The sequence below is a fragment of the Adiantum capillus-veneris genome, chromosome 19 (assembly GCF_014529385.1).
Source record: "Adiantum capillus-veneris isolate H3 chromosome 19, ASM1452938v2, whole genome shotgun sequence".
Taxonomy (NCBI): domain Eukaryota; kingdom Viridiplantae; phylum Streptophyta; class Polypodiopsida; order Polypodiales; family Pteridaceae; genus Adiantum; species Adiantum capillus-veneris.
Genome location: NC_140949.1, coordinates 149,338,024 through 149,363,865, shown reverse-complemented (window position 1 = coordinate 149,363,865; position 25,842 = coordinate 149,338,024). Strand labels below are relative to the sequence as shown.

At 46.5% G+C, this 25,842-nt stretch overlaps 1 protein-coding gene across 3 annotated transcripts in view; it reads left to right on the top strand.

Annotated features, from left to right (window-relative positions):
• Positions 1 to 25,842, top strand: part of HCAR (coenzyme F420 hydrogenase family / dehydrogenase, beta subunit family) — a 206,365-nt gene that overhangs the window by 55,338 nt on the left and 125,185 nt on the right. For 2 of the 3 annotated variants that reach the window (XR_015185409.1, XM_086491416.1), the window contains exons 4-8: positions 12,936 to 13,047; positions 13,269 to 13,353; positions 13,460 to 13,501; positions 13,608 to 13,686; positions 13,882 to 13,926. Coding sequence is in view for 2 of the 3 variants with exons in the window: in XM_086491416.1 (XP_086347542.1) it covers positions 12,936 to 13,047; positions 13,269 to 13,353; positions 13,460 to 13,501; positions 13,608 to 13,686; positions 13,882 to 13,926 (363 nt within the window). In the remaining variant the exon portion in view is untranslated. Of the gene's footprint in view, positions 1 to 12,935; positions 13,048 to 13,268; positions 13,354 to 13,459; positions 13,502 to 13,607; positions 13,687 to 13,881; positions 13,934 to 25,842 lie in introns of all 3 variants that reach the window. The other variant, XM_086491417.1, reaches the window with a different exon arrangement.

Sequence of the window (25,842 nt, the reverse complement as noted above, 5' to 3'; positions counted from 1 at the left end):
ATGATGTTTAATAGAGCCATGTATGAGGGTTTTCTTGAGACTTGGAGTATGTCCACAATTGTGCCTATCTTCAAGCGGGAGATCCTATGCTTCTGGGGAATTACCGCACCATCATGGTTGGTCACACTCTGGCTAGGCTATATGCATCAATTCTTGAGCATGAGTTGAGTGGATGGGCAGAGAGAGAAGGCATACGGGCAGGAGGACAGGCAGGGTTCAGGAGAGGTTTCTCCACTCTTGACGAGATTTTGACACTCAAAGCCATTATTGAGGAGGGTAGACACCATGGCAGGAGGATATATTGTAGCTTTGTGGATTTCCGCAAAGCCTTTGATCCAGTGCCACGAGCCAAACTCATATGCAGATTGCAAGACATGGGGGTGCCCACATAGCTGATTTGGGGAATCTTAGCTTTATACAGGACAATGGTAGGACAGGTACACACTACTTAGGGCATGTCTGACATGGTTCACTCCACCATTGGGGTGAAGCAGGGTTGTCCCCTATCTCCAACTCTCTTTGGGATATATGTAGATGAGGTTTCAGATTATGTACAGATCGAGGGTGATAGAGGTGCTCAGCTTGCAGGGACATGGATTTCGTTGCTATTATATGCTAATGATATTGTGCTGAACTCAGATTCTCCAGAGGGGATGCAGTGTCATTTGGATGCATTGCATATATTTGCAGGGGATAGTGGATTGTCTGTGAACCTTGGTAAGACCAAGGTAATGGTGTTTAACACCACGGCGCAGTGGGTAAGGAGGTCCGCCCCCACTTTTACATATGGTCGAGAGAGTGTGGAGTATGCAGATATATACACTTATCTTGGGGCGGTTTTCAGTGGTTCAGTATTTTCCCCGAGGCGTGTAGTAGATACGCGATTGACCAGAGCCTATGCAGCATTGGGGAGACTTGAGAGGATATGTTCACAGGTTTAGTTCTAGGAACCTCGGACAAAGATTTGGCTCTTTTGACACTTTGGTCACTTCGGCCATGCTGTACAGAGTGGAGATATGGGGCCCCTCAGTTGATCACCATAGCAGAGCTGGCAGTACTGATGGATGGAGATGTGTGGAGAAGCCCTTGGTGTCTATGATTTCTCGGATGAATAGGGCCAAGGCCTCAGTACCACATGACATTGTTAGGGTGGAGCTCGCTGCTCCTCATTGATAGTGGAGACACTCACTCGATCAGTTTCATTTATGCATAGCATCTGGGCTCTCCCTAGAGATAGATATGCTCGATTAGCACTAGAGTCTTCGCGACAGTTGGCATTGTAGGGAGATAGATCATGTTGGTATGCAGAGATGGCATCTTGATTTTGGTTACATGGCTTTAGTATGGATTGGCTACCCCCATTTTAGTACTCTCTGGATGCACCCTCCATCTCCCTCACTAGGACAAAGATTACCAGGCTCATCAGATGGGACTTGATTCAATTGGATACGAAGAAGACATGGATACAACCTACACATGAGCTAGGTACGAAGATGACTTTCTATAGAGAGCATCTTCTCCAGCTCACGGAGGATGGTTTTGTAATCAGACGAGGATACATGGATACTCATCTATCCCACGCGATACGATGTGCTATTGGTCAGATATGCACATCCTCACATCAGCCAGAGATTGAGACAGGCAGATTTAGAGGATTACTTGCTGAGTCTAGGATTTGTTAGGTGTGCCAGATAGAGCCCCAGACAGAGCTACATTACATATGTCACTGCCCAGTATACTATGAGATACGAGGCCGCTTTCATTGTCTATTTAGAGAGGGTTTTGGGCCACTCTGTAGAGTCATGAGATACCAAAATCAGAGATGCCTCGGATTATACTTACTGGAGATTCGCAAACACAGAGAGGACCTCTTGAAGAGGGGCACAATGAGAGAGATCCAGCAACAGCAGAAGATTACAGATTTCTTTCAATCACGGACAGAGGAGTTCGAGTAGCCCCCACAACATAACAACACCAGAGACATCAGAGGCATACTGCTTGATCGGGCGATAGAGTAGGGGCGGTCCCGTTGCCCACGGATGAGGGGGCCCTCTCGACATCGACGCAGATTGCGACAGAGGATCCATACTGACGCTACATAGGAGTCGTCCCGACAGAGTGCCTACCTTGGAGGACATTGAATCTCTATAGCCTTTTGGTTACTGATGTATATGTATATGATGCCTCGATTGTCAGAGAGCTCCATTGTATTAGGGTCACCCTTTGTATCAGCTTTCTCCACCCCTACCCACCATTTTCTTTTGAGTTCTTTGTACTTTTTGTACCTAGACCTGGTATTAGATTCACCACATGTAACCTTTTGGTCTCATAGGTCATTTTGGCCTTTTCAAGACGTTAATATTACATTTCATTTCATTTCTCTCTCTCTCTCTCTCTCTCTCTCTCTCTCTCTCTCTCTCTCTCTCCCTCTCTCTCTCTCTCTCTCTCTCTCTCTCTCTCTCTCTCTCTCAGACAGACACATGGAGAGTCGCTTGAGGAGACTAGGCAGTTGGAGACATTCACAGAGGGAGATCAATGACTTCTTTAGAGCAGAGACTCGGGAGCCAGATGAGCATGCCTCACAGCAGACTTCAGAGCCGACTTATACCAAAGGTATATTAGTGGACAGAGCCACTTATCTCGAAAGAGCTAGACGCCCATGTGTACGAGAGCGACCACGACATCGACCGAGGCTTCACCAGAGGAACATGACTATTCTAGCACGATATGGGAGACGCCCAGTATGACTATTTACTGAGGCGGACATTGACGAAGCTCTTAGCGACCAATGCAATACTTTCTCGGACAACGTCCAATGCTGGGCATCCTCGGGCATTGACGACAACGATGATGATTTTAATCTTTTAGTTTAGTCTTTTATTTCATTTTACTTTTGTACCCAAACACTGGATTAGATCCACAAGGATTTTATCAGTTTGGTCTCATAGGTCATTCTCGTCTGTTGAAGACGTTTAATATAACATTTCAGCTCATTTCTCTCTCTCTCTCCCGCGACCGCTTTGTGCTTTACGCTTACGCTGCCGCTCAAGATAGGCTTTATTTAATAAAGCCACGTGGCTTACAAACGGTAGGCTGTTCGTACGTCCAACACCGATGCCAGCCTGTGGAACGTAGCCCAACCGCTTCAACGACAACGCAAGACAGCAAGGCAAGGTGCCTCTCTCTCTCTCTCTCTCTCTCTCTCTCTCTCTCTCTCTCTCTCTCTCTCTCTCTCTGTCTCAACCAACACACACCCCAACTTACCTGACCGAATGGTGATATCGCTACCCATGTGAAGCCCGCTTGAAGCCTCATGGGAAGCATCGGAGAAGTGCCAATGGCTTTCCCCACGTGTAAGAAGATGCATACCTCGCCGGCCGTCCACAAAGCCTCCTCCATGCGGACAGGGACGAGGATATTGGCAATAGAGAAGGAAATGAGAGAATGTAGAAATGAAGGGGAAGAGTGGAGGAAGGAGAGGAGCACTATTCTTCAAAGATGGAGTGAAGAAAGAGTTGGCATGCATAGGAGGATCGCTCTGCTTGAGGAGAAAGTGGTCATCCAAGATTCCATCATCCAAAATCTATAAGGTGAGCTTCTTAAAGCAAAAAATGGGTGACTTAAAGAAGGGGAATTTCAGCCTTCCGTGGTAAAGGAGCTGAACATAATCAAAGAATAAGTGCGGGTCTGTTAGAGTTTACTCATCTCTCTTGGTTCGTCTAGTCGGTCCTAGTTTCTCCCAGGGACAGGTGCTAGGGAGTGAGGGCTGTTCTGTGGCTAGGGTGATGTAGGTTTCTCATGTCGGGTTGTGTCTAGCCATGGTTATGTTAGGTGCAGCGGAATGAATGTTTGCGCTTTGCTCAAGATGAGTGCTCCGAACTATGCTCAAGGTTCCTTTTGTTTTTATGGAAGGAAGAGCCTTCTGTTCTTAATGAGAGAATGCCATGATCACAAACAAAGTGAATGGACACTGTGCGTGCAAGTGTATGAGACTGAGAGATAGAGAGAGAAGAGAAATACGACACCAGAGACGTTGTAAAACCCTCCTCCGAAGGCCCCACTCTTGTCGGCGAGAGTGGTCTACTTATGATTCCACAATCTGGTACAGTGGGAATGCATGTGACTGATGTAAGTCTAGGCTATGTCAACGATGACGACGGGGATGGCAACATCGACCTAAGGGCTGAAATCTGCAATCTTTTATGTGCTGTCCAAAACCGCTATGGCTGAAATCTGCGGCTAGTCCAAAAATGCTGATTTGGGGGTTGTTGCTGTGGGGTCTTTGACGCTAAAAATCTGCAGGTTTAGGGCCAAAAACTGGGGTTTCTTTAGGCTGAAAACTGATGGTCTTTCCGGCTAAATCTGCTACTTCTTTAGGGGCTGAATCTGCTACTCTACTAGGGCTGGACTTGCAGGTGTTCCAATGCTGAAAATGCCCTGTTGAAAGCTGCCCAAAGCGCTAGGTGATGAAGTTCTCAAAACGCTAGCTGCTGGGCCTTGTGGCGATGGTGTCTAGATGCAAAAACGCGAGGCTTATGCTCTGCGAAAACGCTATCTGATGGTGCTCTTCAAAAACGCTAGGCTTGAGAGGATCTTGCGGGAGGATCTGATGCAAAAACGCCAAGGGGAGGTTCTTGCTTCTTGCTTGGAGGGGAGTCCACCAAGGGGTCTTGTTGAGAAGCTGCCTACTAAGCTTGGCTCCTGTTGCCTCTTCTGCCATTTAGTGCTAGTCTAGGTTTTCTTATATACAAACTTACTTAATTTGCCCTACCTACTTTCCAACAAAAGTCACTTAAAAATAATAAGTGAAAAATGTCAAAAATAGGTAAAATAGTCTAAATGCACTGGAAAATTCCCCTGTAGGATTGTGATGGATTCTGATGGGAATGGTTATGATCATGCTGTGTGCAACCAGAGGATATGCATCTACACTAAGTGTCTGGGCATGCACAGTCTACAAATAGACTCACTAAAGTCCCAGATCACTTCCTATTCTAGATTGACTGGACTGACTGAACCTTGATCATGCTGTAGCTTGTCCACGGACACATAGGGTTGAATGTGTCACGTGACATCCCCTCCTTTTCAAAGTGAGGTACTGGTACCAAACTGTATGGCGTCGAGGGAGATCGCCAATAGCATCCGGAATCCTGGAAGGGACTCTTCGCCGGCGCACTCTGATGTGTGGGTCGTGCGGTACTTGAACTTCATAAAGGTCTGCAGCGCTTGCTTCTTTGGGCCACGCCGAAAGCGAGACAAAGTCTTTTGAGGCCCTTCAATGCTTCAACTTCGTCTAGAGTCATGCTTCTTTCTTCTTCAAGAATCTCCATGGCTGAAAATTCTTGAAACCACTTCCAACACAGAAACATGAACATACCTATTCCATGTAAAGTGAGTGGAAAAATGTCTTCCTCAAAGACTGTGCATGCAATGTAGATGACCAATAGACGGAGTGCCAAACCGTTCACCACACACACGTAAACAATGAGATCGAATCTTTCTCTTATGATCTAAGAGCAATCAACTGTGGCAATTCACAACGGAAATGCCTATGCTTGGTGCTCATACTTTCATGTGCTCTTTCTACGACTGTGTCGTACCAAGGAAGAGACATGGAATGTGACTTTTTTGAATGCATACTTTTCAGCTTTTTATGAACAATCCGCATACATCCCTGCTCATTCATGAGTGAAACGTGCTCAACATACAATATGTCATGCCTAGGAAAAGGAATCACATAGAGACGCTGACGAAAATACAGGAAACGATCACAAATGAAACACTCGAACAATGCGTGTGTATGAATCATGCGAACACATAATACTTCCTGTGAGGGTTCTTTGGACCTAGGCTCGAGAGCCAAGATCGATTCTTCCTGAAGGAGTTATTTGGACCTAGGCTCGAGAGCAAAGATCGATCCTTCGTGATTGATCGAATCTGCACAACGAGGTTAGCTTCGCTAGAAAAAGCATCCACTAACTCATCATTCTTGTGAACAATCACGTCATCGTCGTGCAAATCATCATGCTTGTGAGAAATCCCATCTTGATCATGCAAATCATCATGCTTGTCATTGTCATGCAATTCTTCATCCTTGTCATTGTCATTCAAATCATCATGCTTATCATTATCTTTCAAATCATCATGCTTATCATTGTCAATCAAATCATCATGCAAATTATGTGTGTCATGCTTTGGAGAACAAGAGATTGAGAGAGTCTCCTTTCCCCAAATCTCTTGCATCTGTGCCTGTACTTGAGAAAAGAGTCGCCAGAACTCTTTGTTGTGTTGGTCGCTCTGTTCTTGTCTTGCTTTGGCTTCCTTTCTTTCTTCTTCTCTTTCTGCTCTTCTTTCTGCGTGTCTGCGTTCCATTTTTGCCGTTCTTTCTGCATGTCTTGCTTCGCGTTCTAACTTCCTTTTCATAAACATATGGTCCAACTTCTCGATAGGAGTTGGTGCAATCCTCGGCGTAGATGGGGAAGGGGGAGGGTCGGAAAAACCTCCTTGTGGGGAAAATTCTTCTTCGCCTCTCTCATGCTCATCACCTCCAAGCGAAGTATCCATTCCGCTTTGAGTGATGACCGTCCACTGAAGTCTTGGGTTCTTGTGGTCTTGGGTTCTTAAGTTCACGAGGAACTTGGGTTCTTGGGGGTCTTGGTTCTTGGGGTTCTTTAGTTCTTGAGGTTCTTCTTTCGCTTGCAATCTGTGTTCGAGAAGGATCTTCTCTTCACCCGAGTTTCACTCTTTTCCGCGGGTGCACCCCTTGGCGGCCTTGCGCTCACACCAAGGTTGCTTTTTCCACCTCACGTCGATTGGCCGGCCGCTAAGTGCACTGTCCGTTCTCAATGAGTGAAAAGAGGCACAAGGGGAGGTTGGACAAGCCCTTCTTTCCTGGGATTCCTGTCACTCTTCAAAAACACGATTAGGAATCGACACGCCCAAGCGAACTTGGGTTCGTGCGACCGCAACAAGCAAAAAAAAAATCTTGTGATTCTTGTGGTTCTTTCCTTGAGTGATACAAAACATTGCCAAAGCTGTGATACCAATGTTAGGTGCAACGCAATGAATGTTTGCGCTTTCGTCAAGATGAGTGCTCTGAACTGTGCTCAAGGTTCCTTTTGTTCTTATGGAAGGGAGAGTCTTCCGTTCTTAATGAGAGAAGGCCATGATCACAAACAAAGTGAATGGACACTGTGCGTGCAAGTGTATGAGACTTAGAGATAGAGAAATACGATATCAAACCCTCCTTTCAAGGCCCCACTCTTGTCGGCGAGAGTTGTCTACTTATGATTGCACAGTCTGGTACAATGGGAATGCATGTGACTGATGCAAGTCTAGGCTATGTCGACGATGACGACGGGGATGGCGACACCGACCTAAGGGCTGAAATCTGCAATCTTTTATGTGCTGTCCAAAACCGCTATGGCTGAAATCTGCGGCTAGTCCAAAAACGCTGATTTGGGGGCTGTTTCTGTGGGTCTTTGATGCTGAAAATCTGCAGGTTTAGGGCTGAAAACTGAGGTTTTTTTAGGCTGAAAACTGATGGTCTTTCCGGCCGAATCTGCTACTTCTTTAGGGACTGAATCTGCTACTTTTCTAGGGCTGGACTTGCAGGTGTTCCAATGCTGAAAACGCTCTGCTGAAAGTTGCCCAAAACGCTAGGTGATGAAGTTCTCAAAACGCTAGCTGGTGGGTTTTGTGGCGATGGTGTGTAGATGCAAAAACGCTAGGCTTATGCTCTGCAAAAATGCTATCTGATGGTGCTCTTCAAAAACGCTAGGCTTGAGAGGATCTTGCGGGAGGATCTGATGCAAAAACGCTAAGGGGAGGTTCTTGCTTCTTGCTTGGAGGGGAGTCCACCAAGGGGTCTTGTTGAGAAGTTGCCCGTTGAGCTTGGCTCTTGTTGCCTCTTCTGCCATTTAGTGCTAGTTTAGGTTTGCTTATATACAAACTTACTCAATTTGCCCTACCTACTTTCCAACAAAAGTCACTTAAAATTAATAAGTGAAAAATGTCAAAAATAGGTAAAATAGTCTAAATGCATTGGAAAATTCCCCTGAAGGATTCTGATGGATTCTAATGGGAATGCTTATGATCATGCTGTGTGCAACCAGAGGATATGCATCTACACTAAGTGTTTGGGCATGCACGGTCTACGAATAGACTCACAAAAGTGCCAGATCACTTCCTATTCTAGAATGACTGGACTGACTGAACCCTGATCATGCTGTAGCTTGTCCACGGACACATAGGCTTGGATGTGTCACGTGATTGTTTAGCTGGGATTTTGGCTTTGTTCCATGGTCAGATAGGCTCTTGGAGGCTTGGGATATTTTATCCGAGGCTCCCCCTATTTTTCCCAAGTATCTGGTGCCTCTCTCCCAATTTTCTCCCCATTTATTGGGTCGTGGAGTCTTGAGGCTGGGTCGGGCAACGAGGGGCAGCACCTATATATGGTGGAGGGGGGTTCACCTCTAGGGTATACAGTTTAGCCCCACAAGAGGGCTCTTCATTTGACTGATGTACAACTGTGTGGTTTCATGCTTTTGTGCCGAGGCAAGAGCCTCTTTAAGCAGGAACAGGAGTAGCTAATTGCTACTCCAAAAGTAGGCACTGGTGAGGGTGCTAACCTCACCGTACAGGTGCGATTTCAGTGCTGAATATGCGCTGTATTTTGACTGTTTCTCGGCCATATGGACACTAGAACCCTTGGGAATAGTGCCCCAGTGCTAGAGGGCAGTTCGGGGACTGATTAGGGCTGAAAACAGGGCAAAAAGCAGTAAGTACAGCGAGATGAATTTACTGTTTTTGGGCAGGAATCAAAGGGTTTACGCTATTGGAAGCGAGTTCCAGTAGGGGAACTGGTTTCGGGCAAGTTTTGGTGCTGTTATGTTGTCGAAATTCTGCCAAAACAGGCGGTATCTAGCTGGATACAAGTAAAGAATTCCCAGGACCCTACTTTGTAATTTACCCTCTTAAAGAATAAAGAAATACCGAAAGGGGCGCGAATTTTGGGGCCTACAGGTTGTCGGCATCTGCTCGGAGCATTCTAGCTTCCGAGCCGCGTGTGTGCTTAAGTGTTAATTCCCGTCGCAAGTTACCTTTGTAAAGTGGTCTTAGTGTGTGTGTAAAGTAAAGAATTTTGGGTGAAAGCCAAAGCCTACCGCCCTACGAGCCGGTTTTAAGCAGTCGCAATTTTGTGCACCTCGGGTCTATCCATTGGGCATGTCAGTTCTATGCGGGACCACCCTTGGTCACTTGTATGAGCAGATTGTTAGCAGCATGGAGAGACTTTCCCAGATCTCTCTCTCTCATTCTTAGATGTCTAGTCTCTTTCTACCTCGGTGATCTTCCTCTCCACAGGTGTGCCTTGTTCATGTTTTTGGCATTGCAAGCGTTCTAGATTGGAGTCGAGGTGCCCATTGGATCACGAGCCAGTTGTCTTCATTGCATCTTCCGCTCCCACCTTTGACATGGTATCAGAGCCTTAGGTGTCACGACCACCTTGGAGGCTCAGATTTGGCTGATCCAATACCTACTACTACCGTTTTGGACACGATTGAGAGAGAAAAATCTTGCTATCTTTTCCCGATTTTCTCCAACTTTGGGGAAGATTTGGGTATGTAGAGGCCTTGGATCCTCGTCTAGACTTCCCCGTCTTTACCCTTGATTACCCTGACCTCTCTTCACCGAGGGGAACCTGATGGAGGCTTGAGGATGTGTAGTAGTGCTCGATTGCTTTGGATTTCCCAGATGGAGTCATGTTACTGTGCCTTCCCGCAAGGGAGCAAGCATGTGGTTGTTGGATCCAGAGAGGAGCTATTCATTTCCAGCTTCTTTTTCAAAGAGAAGTGTTTGGACAGCAGTAGGATCTTCTTCACCGCTTTTGGAGCAGGTTTCTATGGCTGTGTTTCCTTCGAGGAGATGGATCGACAAATTTGTTGTACCTTTTGCAAATGCACATCTTTCTTGGAATTGTCGACGGAGTTACCTATCTAATGGGTAGGAGGTTGATGATTCGATTGTGCTTTTGTACCAGATTGTGATTTATGGATGACAAAAGGGGATCTCTTCCCTTCTTGAAACAGAGAATGCCCTTTGATTTTCCATTGTCCATCTAAGGATGGAAGTTCCAGTTCTAGCTTCAGGTGATTCTTGTTTATCCGGCATGGAGCAGTTTAGGTGCATGTTCCAGTGCATGTGTCGGAGTTGGCTTTTGACAGGTAGAGGGGGATACTTCTATCTCCAGAACCACTTCTTGTTTGATCATCCAATTTCCTTGGATGAGGTTTAGAGGTGGAGCATGTGGTGCCAGACCTTTAGCCAACAATGACAATAGTTTGAGGAGGCCTTGATGGAGTGTGGACTTCTCCCTTCTCCATGTTCTCTCCTGCTGTGGTGGTAGTGTGGCCCTACAAATTTGGTCACTTTTTTGCCCTCTTGTGAGCTTGTCAGCACGAGTTGTGGGACAATTTACGATCCCTGTGAGCTTGTCAACACCAGAGAAGAAGAGCAAAGAAGGCGGGTACGTGCCTTGAATGTGAGGGTCACCGTCTTCAAGGATGTCAACAATGTTGAAAAAGAGGTCACAAGCCTCATGTCCATGATGGGGATGGAGAAGCCTTCACACCTTGAGGCATGGAGGGTGGACAAGAGGAGTGGAGGCCAAAGAGAGTCCTCAAAGGACAAAGCACTCATACTACGTTTCCCCTCCTTGGAGGAGTTCGTGAGGAAGAGGCCAACCCTCAATTAGAATTGTATGTTTCTCGGTGATCTCACCCTCCCGCAGCTGGCTTACATGAGAGAGTTGATGCCACAGATTAGAGCAGCAAGGGAGAAGGGAAAGATGGCCTTCTATATCGATACAAAAAATACAACTACTACAAACTGGGACTGTATGGATGTGTCAGCTAATACAAAAGGTGCCCAGTACAATGTGTAGTACAATGAGAGAGGGGGGGGGGGGGGGGGATATGGTAGAGATCCATCCTCATTTGCACTCTGGACGTCGAGAAAGTATGGCTTGAATCCTCTGCTGTAGTCTCCGTCGATACTGTGTAGCTACTCTTTTCAATTGCGGTCGTCTAGATCTCCCTAGCTCCAATGCTCGGTCTATGAGAGTGCCAGTAATGGTAGTATGAGTATGAGTGCGGGCAGAGATTTGCAATGGTGGCTGCTCCTCTGGGTGTCCAATATTTTAGTGTAAAGAAATCTGTAATCTGTCTCTGGGACTGTCTCTCTCCAGCTCTCCTCAGTAAAGTGTCTCTATGCCTGTGTAACTCAAGTAGATACAGTCCAAGACATCTCTGATCCTCATAACTCATGACCCTAGATAGAGGCCCAAAACCCTCTCTGAATAGACAATGAAAACGGCCTCGTATCTCATAGTACACTGTGCAATGGCATATGTAATGTAACTCTGTCTCTGGCCCTAGATGACATAAGTGGCATATCCTGCTATCTGCTGGTATCACTCTGAATCTGCCAGTCTCAATCTCAAGCTGATGCGAGGATGTGCGTATCTGGCCAATGGCACAACGCAAACCATGAGAAAGATGTGTGTCCATATAGCTAGGTCGAATCACAAACCCATCCCCTGTGAGGTGGAAAAGATGCTCTCTATAGAAAGCCATCTTTGTGCCGAACTCCTGTACCGGCTCTATCCATGTCCTCCTCGTGTCCAACTGGATCAAATCCTGACGAATGAGTCTATTAATCTCCAACTGTGTCAGAGACATTAAGGGTGCCTGTAGAGAGTACTGAAAAGGAGGCAGCCAGTCCATGGTGAAGCCATGTGTCTGAAACCATGATATCGTCTGTGCATACCAGCATGATGTATCCCCCTGTAGAGCTAACTGTCTGGAGGACTCTAGGGCCAAACTCGCATATCTATCTCTGGTAGTATCCCATAGGCTGTGTAGGAAGGAAGAGAGAGAGAGAGAGAGAGAGAGAGAGAGAGAGAGAGAGAGAGAGAGAGAGAGAGAGAGAGAGAGACCTGTTCTCTCTTCTATGTGTTTGCGACTGTAGGTCAATTGTGTGTGAGAGAGAGGCCTGACCTGCCATACAACATGAAATCGTAACCTCTTTAACCCTAACCCTAGCGTTCACCCCTGTTGCAGTTCGCTTCATCCCCTGCTAGCCTTTGCAAGGCCTGCGCACGTGCTCTGCCCACCATTGGCGTTCGTGCCAGCAGCCCACACACTACCTGTTTTGACCTTTCCTTCCAGCTTGCACTGCCTGCGTTGCCACAGTTGCTGTTTCCACAGCCTGCCACTTCCACAGCTTTACCACCTGCCGCCTGACATCCCAACTGCCACCCGCCGCTTGCCATCATCTGCCGTTGCCACAGTTCCTGCTCGCTGAACCATGCTCATCTTGGAGCTTTGCACACATACAGCAGCATCTGGTGCATTTTCCATTGTCGCACTCTCCACTTTATCCTTTTCGGCCATAGCTTTTCCTCCTCCACACACTCACACAATCTTTTGCATGTCCTTGCTTTTTTGGGTTGGTACTGGGCGAGGCGGTTGTCTAATGAAATACATATCCCTGTAGTAAAGCATCATCTTCTTCCCTCAGCAGCTCATCTACCTGTAGCAGCTGTGCATGGCAGTAGTAACTTGTTTAGTTTGAAACATAGCAGATGGGCAGCCTCCAGCCTTATCCTAAGTTCTTAATCTAAGATTCTGTTGTTTATGTAATTTACAACTTTCCGCTTTCCCTCAGACTTTGTTTGAGTATATTTGAAGCTTTCCCACTGGTTGGCGGTTAAGCAGATCAGTGGAACTGGTTATTTTACAGTAGATTTGATACGAAGTGCTGTCAGGTGCTTTGTTAAGAAGCATGCAACATTAATCAAACCCAGGTGCTTTGTCAAGAAAAGCCTTTTGTGAACTTTTTACTTTTGCTTAATACATCAACGTACTGCATGGCAGTTACTTGAACCCAAAGTCCATGGAAGGGGAAGAAATTACAACTCTATGGAAGATCTGCATTTTGGTGTTCATGAAGAGATGCTGTATGCTAAAAAAATTGAGCCTATTGAGGGTAGGTATTGCATTTTGCTTTTGATTTTTCAATCTGAATCTTTAGCATAAGTTTTATTTTGTCATTTCACATATGCTTTTTGATAGGTCAAAAAAGTATAATTTGAAGCCTGACCATTATGGCTCTAAGATTGTCATGCTCTAGTACTTAATATAAGTCACACCAGACTTATATTAAGCACTAGATCTGGTTTCTGAATTCAGTTTTTGGTTGAAATGTAGGTGCCCAGTGGACTGGCATTGTGACAAGCATTGCAATGGAAATGCTAAGGTCGAACATGGTTGATGCTGTAATTTGTGTACAGAGGTAGTTTTTGTCTCTTGTAAAGATCTCTTTGCATTCTGAACGTTCTTCTCTTTTTTTTTACGGCAGTCAATCACTGTTGCATTCTTGTTTTTTGCAACTTTTGAAGCGATCCAGAAGACCGCTTTACTCCAAAGCCCATTCTTGCAAAGTAGGTTCTCAAGCAGACCCTCAAGCTACATTGATATGGGTTTGATTTACGTGTATGCCTGTCTTCATGTATTTTAACATTTTTGTTGATTGCAATTTGCTCTTAGGACACCTGAAGAAGTTCTAGCAGCAAGGGGAGTGAAGCCTACTCTCTCTCCAAACCTGAACACTCTAGCCATGGTAGAGGTAAACTTCGTATATTTTATGATGCATAATCAAAAAATCTAGGTCAAACATTCAGAGATAGAAAGTGGCCTTTGTGAGATAAAATTGATGTATTGAGTTACAGATTGCTTGGTTCAATTGACTCAGTTGTCTATATCGATCATATCTTTAAGTTTTCTCACTTATTTCTCGTCTGGTTAACATTCTGCCTTTCAGGCCGCTGGAGTGAAACGACTTCTTTTTTGTGGTGTAGGATGTCAGGTACAAGGTAATTGCCTGTTTCATGTGTCAAGTGGCAGTTGACCATTTTATAGCTTCTATTTGAAAACAGTTTGTTAAAATCTCTAGCCTTATCGTTAAAATTTGATATGTCTAAACAATTTGTAGGATTTCTCTTAGAAGGCTTGTTCTGTTACCAAGTGAAATTCAAATATACATTGGTTGGTAAGAGTGTGGCTAGATGGCTAGAGACGTAGCCAACTTGGCTACATGCATGTGCGGCTCATCATTGTAAAAGGTGGCTACATTATGGGCATCATGGTTGCTTGGTACTTCTTTTATCCCAGAAAAAGATCCTTCCATTAGTTAAGAATGCTGCCCAAAGAGCTACAAACGGCCTCTGCTATAGAGGACTACATCGAAACGTGGGGAGACTCTCCCAATGAAAAGATAAGATATGCATAATGAGGGCTAAATCACAAGATGGGAGGAAGGAAAAACATGCAGAATCCTGACTCTAAGCAAGCCCTAGCTGCAATGAGGTCTTCCAAACCTGTGAAAGTCCCCATCCAAGTGGGAGCTGCTGTCTCAAGAGGGTAATGCCACTCAGCAGGTATAGCCTTTGTAATATCTTGGCACATGCTCTGCACCCCCCTCATGCCACGTAGGTGGATGCTCTAAATCTCCTCGTAAAGGTCTGAAAACTGTAGCCAATCCCCAATAGTGCGGGCTGGACCCTCTGCCATGGGACTCAAGAAACATGAGGCCTGCTACTAACCATGGAGTTCCAAAAAAGAGCCTGTTTGAAGCGCTTCCAATGCATGTGGGCCCGTGGTGCTCAAGGCCACTCCGTAGCTTCTCCCAGGACCTAAGTAGGCTCGCAGCAAAGCGGTCTTCCCAATTCCTGCTCAGGCCAACTCTACGCATCTCTGTGAAGATCCACCTGATGGAAGGGCTCCATGGGCTGCCTGTATGTGGGACTTGGGCCCGAATCCGGTGTAGCAATAACTCCTTCTATGGCTCCTCCCCTGGAAGAAGTCCTTTGACCACAAGCTTCCCAAGGAGGGCTCTGCTATGCCGTGCTGGGTCAATAATCTGCAACCCTCCATAAGAACAAGGTAAAGTGATAACCTGTGAGGACACTTTGGCCCGGGCCGACTGGGTTTCTCGTCCTGACCACCAAAAGTTCCTAATCAGCCGCTCTAGCTGGCTAATGCAGGAGCTTGAGAAGAATCAACAAGACATTGTTGGGCAAGGGGCACTTCTATAGCAATGTCTCTCAATAGTGCTCGACACAAGGTTAGCACCACACACGGCATCAAAAGAACCCCAACAAAACACAACTCAAAGACAAGTGATCCTTTGGGAATTCACAAGCACACGCTCACCCAAAAGACCACCATACTAGAAAGCACCTGTCCTGGTATGGATTTACAGCACACGCCAACCAATGCACTTGAGGAATAGAGCTTCCCCTTTCACCAAATAATTCTTCAAAATCACAATTTTGAAGTGTAGACACACCACCAAACAAGAGAGCTTCCACAACCTACCATACACCAAATTGCCTACGGGCTGCCATATCCTGTACCCTACGGGAGATAGACTGTATCTTCCAAACCACAACTCCAGAAGGGATGCTTTCAAGCCTAAAAATTCTCAGCATTTTCTGCAACAAAAGTTCTGAAGACCACAAGTTTCAAATCTATGCACCTCTGTGCAAAATTGGCGCGAACAGGAAGCTGCCATGGCCGACTATACATAGGCGAGGCTAGTCGAAGGAAAAAAACTGCATGAAAGAGTACGAAGAGGGCACAACGAGCAAAAACTTGAGTTATATACAAGTGACACTTCAAAAAACTCACTTACGGGCACCCAAGGCAACCCGACAGCCGGCACTATACTAGCGACTTGCACTGCATGTACATGTGCTTGTTAAAGCAAGCTAAAAAACCCACAAAAAGAAAGCCCACACACCCTTTTGACATTGGGCGTCATGTCCATATGTACAAATTTACAAAAATGGGATGTTCGAAATGCGCTCAACAACGTGATGCACCACATAGTAGCCAAAAGCACCTGGTTGGCCTCTACAACCCCGCGAGCCAAAGAGAGTCGTGCCGAGCTCCAATGTAGCAATTTCCTGCTGCTTTGGAGACAGATCCAAACGCCCAAGTAATGTACGGGTGTCCCTAGGGGGATCCACATGAAGCCCTCTCAAAGTGACCAATTGGGCGTGGGAGCATTGCCAACCCAGAAAGCCACTGTCTTCCTTGAGTTGATCAATGCTCCCGATGCACAACAAAACACCTCAAGAGCCTGCTCACACACGTGCAAATTGGCCTCCTGGCCTCCAAGTACATGCGTGAGTCGTCAGCAAACTCAGTGTCCAACAGCTCGTTTCCCCTAATAGGCAGCTCTAATCCACGAAAACCAACCTCCTGTGAAGTCAAAAATCTGCTCAGCGCCTCAGCATAGACGAGAAAAAGGAAGGGGGCAAGAGGGCACCCCTGTCTAACCGAATGCGTGAGTATGAAGCGTTCCCCTTTTCCCTGACCCCCTAAGGCCACTTATAAAGATCACATGGGATGCCAAAAGCAGAGCCCCAAAAACTCAAACTCAAACTCAAAAGCTTTTAATTCCCCAAAAGCAACTGTTCTTCAAAAACTGCCAAAAGCAATTAGCGCGTTTTGTGGAAATCCGTACGCTGCCACGTCAGCATGTTATTGTATAATGCGGGTGACCGTACTGTCCGTACATTGCCACGCCAACAATCAACGCATATCCTGGATGGCTCTGCCACGGCAGCAGTTTGTGTGTGTGTATGTTCGGGTGGCTCTGCCACGTCACTAGTTTGTGACATACCCCCCTCTTGAAAGAATTGTAATCGCCCTCGATTACACGGGGAGTAATCCGCATCCAAGCGACCCCGAGATAGGTGTGTCTGAAGTACCTGTCCAATCTAGGCCCAAGAAGATCGTGCAATTCGTAGGGCTACATCCTCTGTCCAGGAATCCTCATGTATAAATACATAGCAAGGAGCACTTTGAGTGTGCAAAGAAGTATACCGCATCCAGTTAAGTCGGGTGGTGTCACACTGAACTTGGCCAACGGCGAGAGTGTTTGAATCAAGTCAGTCACTCCTAGGTCCCTTGTGCGGTGCGAAAACTCTAGAGTGTGGACCTGGAGCCAATCTAGGACTATGCAGAGTCCACTCCGTGTGATCTCTGCCACATAGCAGAAAGGAGAAGCCAACCGCTGTGTCTAAAGCCTCTGCCTCGGACGGCCAGAAAGAGAACGTGTACTCTGAAACCGGCTGCCTCAAGGTCGGGAGATGGTCGCCGAGAAATCATGTAAAGCGATAGTCGAAGAAGTCCCAACGTCGACGAATGTCAAAATTGGTCAGCCTGAAAGGGATCAATGCAAAAGGAGAGGTCTTCACCAGCAGTGGTGTCCTTAGGTATAGCTATCCCTCCCAGGACAAGCGGCTAGTAGTGAAAGGAATGCCAAGAGAACGCCGAGATGTGGAAGAGAGTCGAGTCCTTTGTGCTCGAGAGGCAGTGCGAGGAGGGTCGGGAGAAGAAGCTGAGGCCTTAGCGTGGGGAATTAGGGGGGTGGGGGTGGAGAAGAGGAGTCGATATGCGGAGGGGTGGAGGCGGAGGGCAAAGGGCGGGCGGTGGCGAGGGTGAGGTGGACTGGGGCTCCTCAGGGGTATTCTGGTGTAGGAACCCATTGCTGCTGAACTACCGTAGGTCGGCCACCAAGGGTGGCAATGTGGCGAGCCCGTCCCTTTCGGTGGCGGCTGTGAACCTGCTACCACCCATCAGCTCTTTGGTCACGAGACTCTGAAGAGGTACGAGCCTGTGTGCACTGGGTACCTATCTGCTGTGACTGAGTAGCCTTGGGAGGCTAAGCGTGCGGCGCAGGTTGAGATCTCCTGCGGGGACAGACCTTCGTCAGATGGCCCTTGTGTCTGCAAATGAAGCAGCGGTTCCGATGTCGCGAATACTCCACATTCTGGAGGAGCCAACGGCCACTCATCATAGGTAGGACTACCTTCGGAAGAGTGTGGGTGTCACGAACTAGAACCCGTACTGTAGGTATACCTTCAACCTTGGCAACGATTGAAGCTGCCATGCGTGGAGTCTCCAAGATTGTCCCAAGCTTGGAACCAATCCTGGGAAGAAAGGGGAGGTACTCTTTGCTCAGGCCAAGGAAGTGTCAAAGTCGACGATGCGGAAGTGTAAAGACCAATGGGAGAGAGAGAGAGAGAGAGAGAGAGAGAGAGAGAGACTCCTTAACCAATCAACCTTTGCAATGAATAATTGATATAGTACAATGGGGGCAACGGGTCACATGTATACCCACCTCAGTAAATTGCCCTACCCAAACTTTGAAAAATAAGTAAAATAAATACCTAAAAGCTAAAATAAATAATGGGATCACAGTGGGAAGTTCACTTTAGATGCCATAACTCTCAACACCCTTTTTGCAACTCATAGTGGACATAAATGATGAGACCAAGGCGATGAAGAAGCTACCATGGACACCCCAGCAGAAGGGCTTGGACTATTGGATACACCTTGGTTTTACTACTTTTAACTTTGTACCTTAGAAGAATGCCAGCTTGAGCATTGGTTGCCTTGTAGAAAATTAAAATGTAGACCACAGTACGTCGAAGAATCCCAATTCGTGAGCTGTCAACACATCACGTCCAAAATTCTCTGAGATAATAAACTTTGGAACACATCTTGTCCAAAATCTGACCAACAACAATGGATTGGTGCACTCATCCATAGTGTTTTAGATACGTCTGATTGGTTCCCTGCCAGATGTATGTGCTTTGAACGCTGACATACGGGTTCAAACCCTGGTAACTTGAACTCCAACACAAGGGTCCAAATTAATTATAAGGAGCACTGCTTGCCCCTCTCTGTCACTCACAAGCCTCTCTCTGGCTGAAGCTAGTGGGGGCAAGTGCCCACTGACTAGAAATCTGGTGCCATGGCCACTATGGTTGCCACCACGTGTGCCATGCTGATCTCCTCTGTCAAATCTTTATCATCCTTATCTCTGTCCAGCTTGCCTTTGACTTTGTCTTCCTGTGAGTTCCTGCTTTTGTCTTTGGCTTCAAACTCCCAAGCCAAACAAAGCGTCGTGTCACATTTATAACAAGTCAGACCCCATGGGTACCGAGGCAGCTAATTGAGCACTGGTATTCCCGTCCTTGTCAAGCTTGCCTTTGCCTCTGTCCTCTAGCAAACTTGTCCATTTACTTTTGGCTTCACAATCTTGAGCCAAACAAATCGATGGTTTTCTTGAGAACTTCGCCTGTGCATAGGCCGCTAATGGGAAACTGGTTGATCTGCTATCCATAGCCGATGATTGGTCTTGGTCGTTGGTACTCGAGCAAGGAGGCCCCTAGCAAGCTGCACTTCAAAGGCCTCCAATGCTCGTTCTCAAACTGTGCCAAAATATTCTCCTTTGCTCTCCAAAGATGCTCCAATACTTGTGCTAAGGACCGTGGGAACCTTGGTCTCCTCCAAACCCCTTAAGGGCTATGGCTTTTCAAGCCCGTTGAAGGCATCCACTGTGACAAGGGCCCCTTTTGCCAAGCGCCCCAATCGGCGTTTCAAAACGCTGTCGCAAGGGGCAAGGTAGCCAAGACTCGCATCAAGCGTTTTAGAATGCTCGCTGGCAGGGGAAGAGCCGTGGCAAGTGCAGTGCCGATCAATGACCTCTGTTGTGGATGTCTCAAAATGCAACAAGGTTTGGTAGTGCAAATGTCGTCAGTGGCAATGCCAACAAGGACGTTTTAAAATGCAACCGACAACTCTAGGGCAATTACACATGGGGGAAGGGTGGTGACTGCATGGACGCCCAAGCCACTAGCGTTTTAGAACACCGTCGCAAAAAAGGGAGGGAAATAGCGCTGTCGGCTCCACTTGAGTTTCTACTCCGATTTCTCTGCTTCACGACGACGTGCTCCACGCCTTCTGTCAACGAAGCGACTTGCTCCATAAAGGCTCTGAGACCATGTCAAAGTCGACGATGCGGAAGCGTAGAGACCACGGGGAGAAAGCACGAGAGAGAGAGAGAGAGAGAGAGAGAGAGAGAGAGAGAGAGAGAGAGAGAGAGAGAGAGAGAGAGATGAAATGAAATGAAATGTTATATTAACGTCTTCAAAAGGCTGAAATGAAATGTTATATTAACGTCTTCAAAAGGCCAAAGTGACCTATGAGAGGAGAAAGTTACAATGTGGTGGATCCGATACAAAGTCAGAGTATGACAAAGAGAGAGAGAGAGAGAGAGAGAGAGAGAGAGAGAGAGAGAGAGAGAGTCTCTTGAATCAATCAGCCTTGGCAATGAATAACTGATACAACACAATGGGGGTAATGGGTCACATATATACCCACCTGAGGAAATTTCCCTACCTAGACTTTGATAAACATGTAAATTAAATACCTTAAAGCCAAAATAGATAATGGGATCACATTGGGCAGTTCACTTGAGATGCCATAACTCTAACAGGAAGCACACCAGAATGGGAAGGTTTTTTTCCTTGGCAAGAACATCTGAAGCTGGGTTGAACACATGGCGCCACTGTCGAAAGTCAGTGGGCTCATTGAGAAGACCTTGGTAGCCATCTTGGGAGTCTTGAACTCTATCTGGTAGTATCCCCGCCCGAGAAGCTGTGTGTCGATGATCTTTCCCACCTTTGCAAGGGTACGGGCCTCAAGGAGGTCACGCACCTTGCCTCCGCTGGGACAACTAGATAACAAAGGTGGCGTGAACGTGCTTCACCTCTGCTGCAAGGCTCGCTTGCTCTTATGGCGACAAAGCAAATTGGATGGTGGGCTCAGTGGGGTCGGGCGAGGGGACTTCATCTGAGTCCCTCTGTGGCAAAGCACAAGCCTTCATCTGTGTCTGCTACTGCAAGGGAAGGTGAAAGGGGACGAACTACTGAAGCGTCGGGCGACAAACAAGCCCGAGATGCCCAACGAGGAGAGGAGAAGCGAAGCCAAGAGAGGGATGGGAAAAAAGGGCCGGGGGGGGGGGGGGGGGGGGGGGGGGGGGGGGGAGTGTTGGGGGCGGTAGAGGCAGGGCGGGGGGCAAGGCGGCAGGAAGGTGGGGATGGAGCGAGCAGAGCATGGGGTGGCAATGGAGGGGGGGGTGTGAGGCGGGCAGGGCAGGGGAGGCTGTGCAGGGGCAGAGGGACGGGCTGAAGACTAGAGCACGTAGGGTAGGGGGACGTGTAGCGCACGGCACATAGCCAGCGCACAGGCTGAGGGAACGATGGCGAGGGAGGGGTGCAGCAGCAACGAGCATGTCTTGATCCTATCATCCTTGCTTTATATGGCTCCTTGGTACTTCTCTTTATATACATCAGATGGTATCCGAGCGTGGTCAGATAGCTATGGACATATCTGGAGAAGATAGGTACATAGCCAAGCCTGGTCAGATAGCATCATGGCTGCTTGGTACTTCTCTTTCTATACATCAGATGGTAGCCGAGCGTGGTCAGATAGCTAGGGACATATCTGGAGAAGTTAGGTACATAGCCAAGCGTGGTCAGATGGCTAGAAACGAATCTGGAAAATTCCAACTTGGCTACATGCATGTGTGACTCATTCATCACAAACATGAGTTGTTTTGTATGCGTTTTCACACCAGCCTTCTCAAAGGAATGTGCAAAGGGGGGCATAGCTCCTCTTTGTGTGGGGTCGGGGGATGACTCCCGAGTCCCCACCCACCCTTGTAGAGAAGGGGGGTCATCTCCTTTGATAGCATCATAGCAGCAAACATTCTCTTGTGGAAATAATCTATTGTGACATGAAAGTTGTCTTTGACAAAGGGGATGCAAAGATATTGATTCTAATGGGGATGTTGTTGGGAAGGCTACTCACACTAGTATCAACAGCTTACTCATTAAGAGGAGTAAGCACGAGAAATATATGGCATGAAAAGTTTGATCATCTTAATCTTTATGTTTTAAAAGAAATTTCCAAGAAATACTTATACATCGAGAGGATACAAAAACATGATACAATTTGTGAAGAATGTCATGAAGTCCATCGGGTGCGTGAAGCCTCTATGAATCCCTTAAGTATGATTAACATAGTGACATAAAAACGTGTTTCGTCTCTTTGAACCCAAAACTTCGAAACAAGCGAAACGTTTCGACGAACCGGCACGAAACGCTGAGCACTTTCAAAGAAAAAATTAAAAAGGTTTTGATGACTATTGAACTTTGAAACGCATGTGTGAGGCCTTACATTTTTTTCACGTATAAAAAAGGGCCCAAATTGCAACAAATAGGAAAATCGAGGACCCAAAGAAACCCGAGCCCAAATTTTGAATTTGTATGTGTGCGCTCTCTCTCTCTCTCTCTCTCTCTCTCTCTCTCTCTCTCTCTACAGTATGCGCAACTGTCCTCGTGGTTTCAGAGACACGGGTTCAATATGGAAAGATTGCCCCCCTTCCAATACTCTCTTGAGGCTCCATCACTGGCAATTACACGAAAGGAGATTAATAAAATCATCCGACAGGTTCTTATACAGCTGGATACTAAGAGGACATGGGTAGACCCTACACAAGAATTGGGCACGAAGATGGCCGACTACAAAGAAAACTTCCTACAACTATCTGAAGATGGATTTGTGATTCGCTCAAGTTACATGGATACCCACCTGTCTCATGGGGTGAGATGTGCTATTGGTCAGATTCGTACATCCTCACACCAGTTGGAAATTGAATTTGGCAGATTTAGGGGAATCCCACCTGAGAGCAGAATTTGCAAGTTATGCGGAATGGAGCCGGAGACAGAATTACACTATATATGCCACTGCACAGTATACTACGAGATACGTGGGTGTTTTCACTGCCTCTTTAAAGAAGGCTTTGGACCTCTAGATAGAATCATGCAATACCAAGATCAAAGATGCTTAGGCTTGTACCTACTGGAACTACATCGGCACGGGGATAATCTAATGAGAAGACAAAGAGCACTACAGCCTCAGAGGCAGATCACAGACTTCTTCGGATCGAGAGAAGCAGGAGTGGAAGGGGAAGCAAGAGGCCAGCAGCCAACACAAAGGAGTACCCACATTCATACCAAAGGCACCCTAATTGACAGAACACTTGAGCTTAGGAAATCGAGACGACCACGACCAAGATGCAGAAGCACACTTCACCGGAGGAGACTACAACAAAGGATTAGAAGCATTCTAGCTAGACACCCAGAATGATCCTAAGAAGTTTATTTAATACTTTGTATTTAGTCTCACATTTAAATTTCACACTTTTCACACTTAGTACTTCAGTACTAAGGTACCTAGACAATGTAACAGATTCACCACTTTTGTATCAGTTTGGTCTCATAGGTCATTCTGGCCTTTTGAAGACGTTAATATAACATTTCATTTCATTTCATTTCTCTCTCTCTCTCTCTCTCTCTCTCTCTCTCTCTCTCTCTCTCTCTCGTGCGCGCGCGCGCAACGAATTGTATATAGTTTCCATAGCGACATGTACTGTGTCACATCAAGCACTAAAATGTATGTGTATTAAACCCCGAAACGGTTGAAACCACGAAACCTTTCATGTCACACTGGTACTACTATGATACTAGGCATAAGTAATCATCGTTCAACCTCATAGGCTCCAAGGGATTGCATATCTCCTACATTAAGCCTGAAACATGCCTGAAACATCTCTATGATGAATCTGTTAAGAGTTCAGGCATGTCTCTCGATTCGTCCAATCGGTCCCAATTTCTCCCGGGGACAGGTGCTGTGCTGGTGTGAGGTTGTTTTCTCATGTTCGGGTTGTGTTTAGCCATGTTTAGTTTGGATGCTCGGATTTGGCTGATTCGGTGCCGTTTTGGACTTGATTGAGAGAGAAGAAGCTTGCTGTTTTTTCCTGGTTTTTTTTGAGTTTGGGGCAGATTTGGGAATGTGGAGGCCTTGGATACTCGTCTATGACTTCCATATCTTAACCTTTGTTTACCCTGACCTGTCTTCATCGAGGGGAACCCGATGGAGGTCTCAGGATGTGTAGCAATGCTGGATTGCTTTGGTTTTCCCAGATGGAGTCATGTTGTCGTGCCTTCCCGCAAGGGGAGCAAGCATGCGGTTGTTGGATCCAGAGGGGGAGCTATTCATTTCCAGCTTCTTCTTCAGAGAGAAGTGTTTGGATAGCAGTAGGATGTTCTTCAACACTTCTGGAGCAGGTTTCTATGGCTGTTTTTTCTTCGAGGAGATGAATCGGCAGATTTGCTATGGCTTTTGCAAATGCACGTCTTTCTTGGAATGCTCGACGGAGCTGTCTATCCAATAGGTAGCAGGTTAATGATTTGGTTGCACTTTTGTATCAAATTGTGGACTATGGATGACAAGAGGGGGATATCTCCCCTTCTTGAAGGAGAGGATACTCTTTGATTTTTCATTGTCCATCTACGGATGGAAGTTACAGTTCCGGACTCTTGTTCATCCGGTCAACGTTTAATCATACCGAGGGAATTCATAGTCTATAAAGCTATGTGCCCCCATCAAGTCTGCTCCATTAGAGCATCCAAAACCAATAACCCTGTCCAAGGAGATCATCTAACGTCTGAAACTGTATGATTGGTGACCACTCTAAGCCAAGGAATATAGGGTCTTGTCTCTCTAAATACTGCATATAGGATGTATCAATCTATAGAGGTGCATCCTTGGAGGCTCTGCTAAGGATCTCCACGTTCCTACATTAAAAAGTTTTTGGCAACCACATGGGGAGTGGAAAATCTATAGTAGAAGCAAAGCGAGTAGAAAAATTAAATTCCTTGTACACAAGAGGCTTTGCCCTCTCTTGCTGTCACTTAACAAGACCATTGTTGTGACTGTACCACCTCGGAAGAGCTCACTGGATGCTACACCCTAGGATTTGTAGACACTGCTTGCTATACCTTCGTCGGTACGTTCGGCTGCAGATTGAGTTGATCCAATATAGCCTTTGGCTATTTCTTTCATATATGGGAATGAGAGACAGAGGTAAAGATGTGCACACACACACACACACACACACACACACACACACACACACACACACACACACACACACACACGCACACACACACACACACATACACACAGAGAGAGAGAGAGAGAGAGAGAGAGAGAGAGAGAGAGAGAGAGAGAGAGAGAGAGAGAGAGAGAGAGAGAGAGATGAAATGAAATGAAATGTTATATTAACGTCTTCAAAAGGCCAAAATGACCTATGAGGCCAATCTGTTACAAAATGGTGAATCTAATACCATGTCTGGGTACAAAAGAACTAGATACTACTACTAGAATCCATCCTCATCTCCTCTCCTCAATCGTGGCCGTCTGGATCTCCGTAGCTCTAGTGATGAGTCGATGAGAGTGCCGGTAGTGGCCGAATGAGTGTGGGCCGAGCTCTGCAATGATGGCTGCTCCTCTGGCTGTCCCATATCTAGTTGAAAAATGAAATGAAATGTTATATTAACGTCTTCAAAAGGCCAAAATGACCTATGAGACGAAAAAGTTAGAACGTGATAAATCTGATACAATGTCTGATTACCAAGAATAAAAGGGCTACTATGAAATCTTAAACTGCTAGATGTGAACTAAGCAGCTAGCTAGAACTGTGTAGGATGTGAGTAGGGGAGTGAAAGTAGTGCCTGAGGGCTAATACAACACAATGTTGGTGTGTGTGTGGGGATATAATGGATAAGAGCTGATACAAAGGCTTGTAGAAGATGAGCAGGGTGTACGATCCTCAATAGATCTAAATCATAGGAGATCTATCATCGGTCGCAGGCAGATCTCATCAATCTCCTCCATGGTCAGGAGTTTGACTTGGCGTCGTGGGTGTCGAGCCAAAGTGATCCGAATCCTCTAATGCAGCCTCCGTCAATGCTGTGTAGTCCTCCGTAGTCGTGGGCGTCTGGATCTCGCTAGC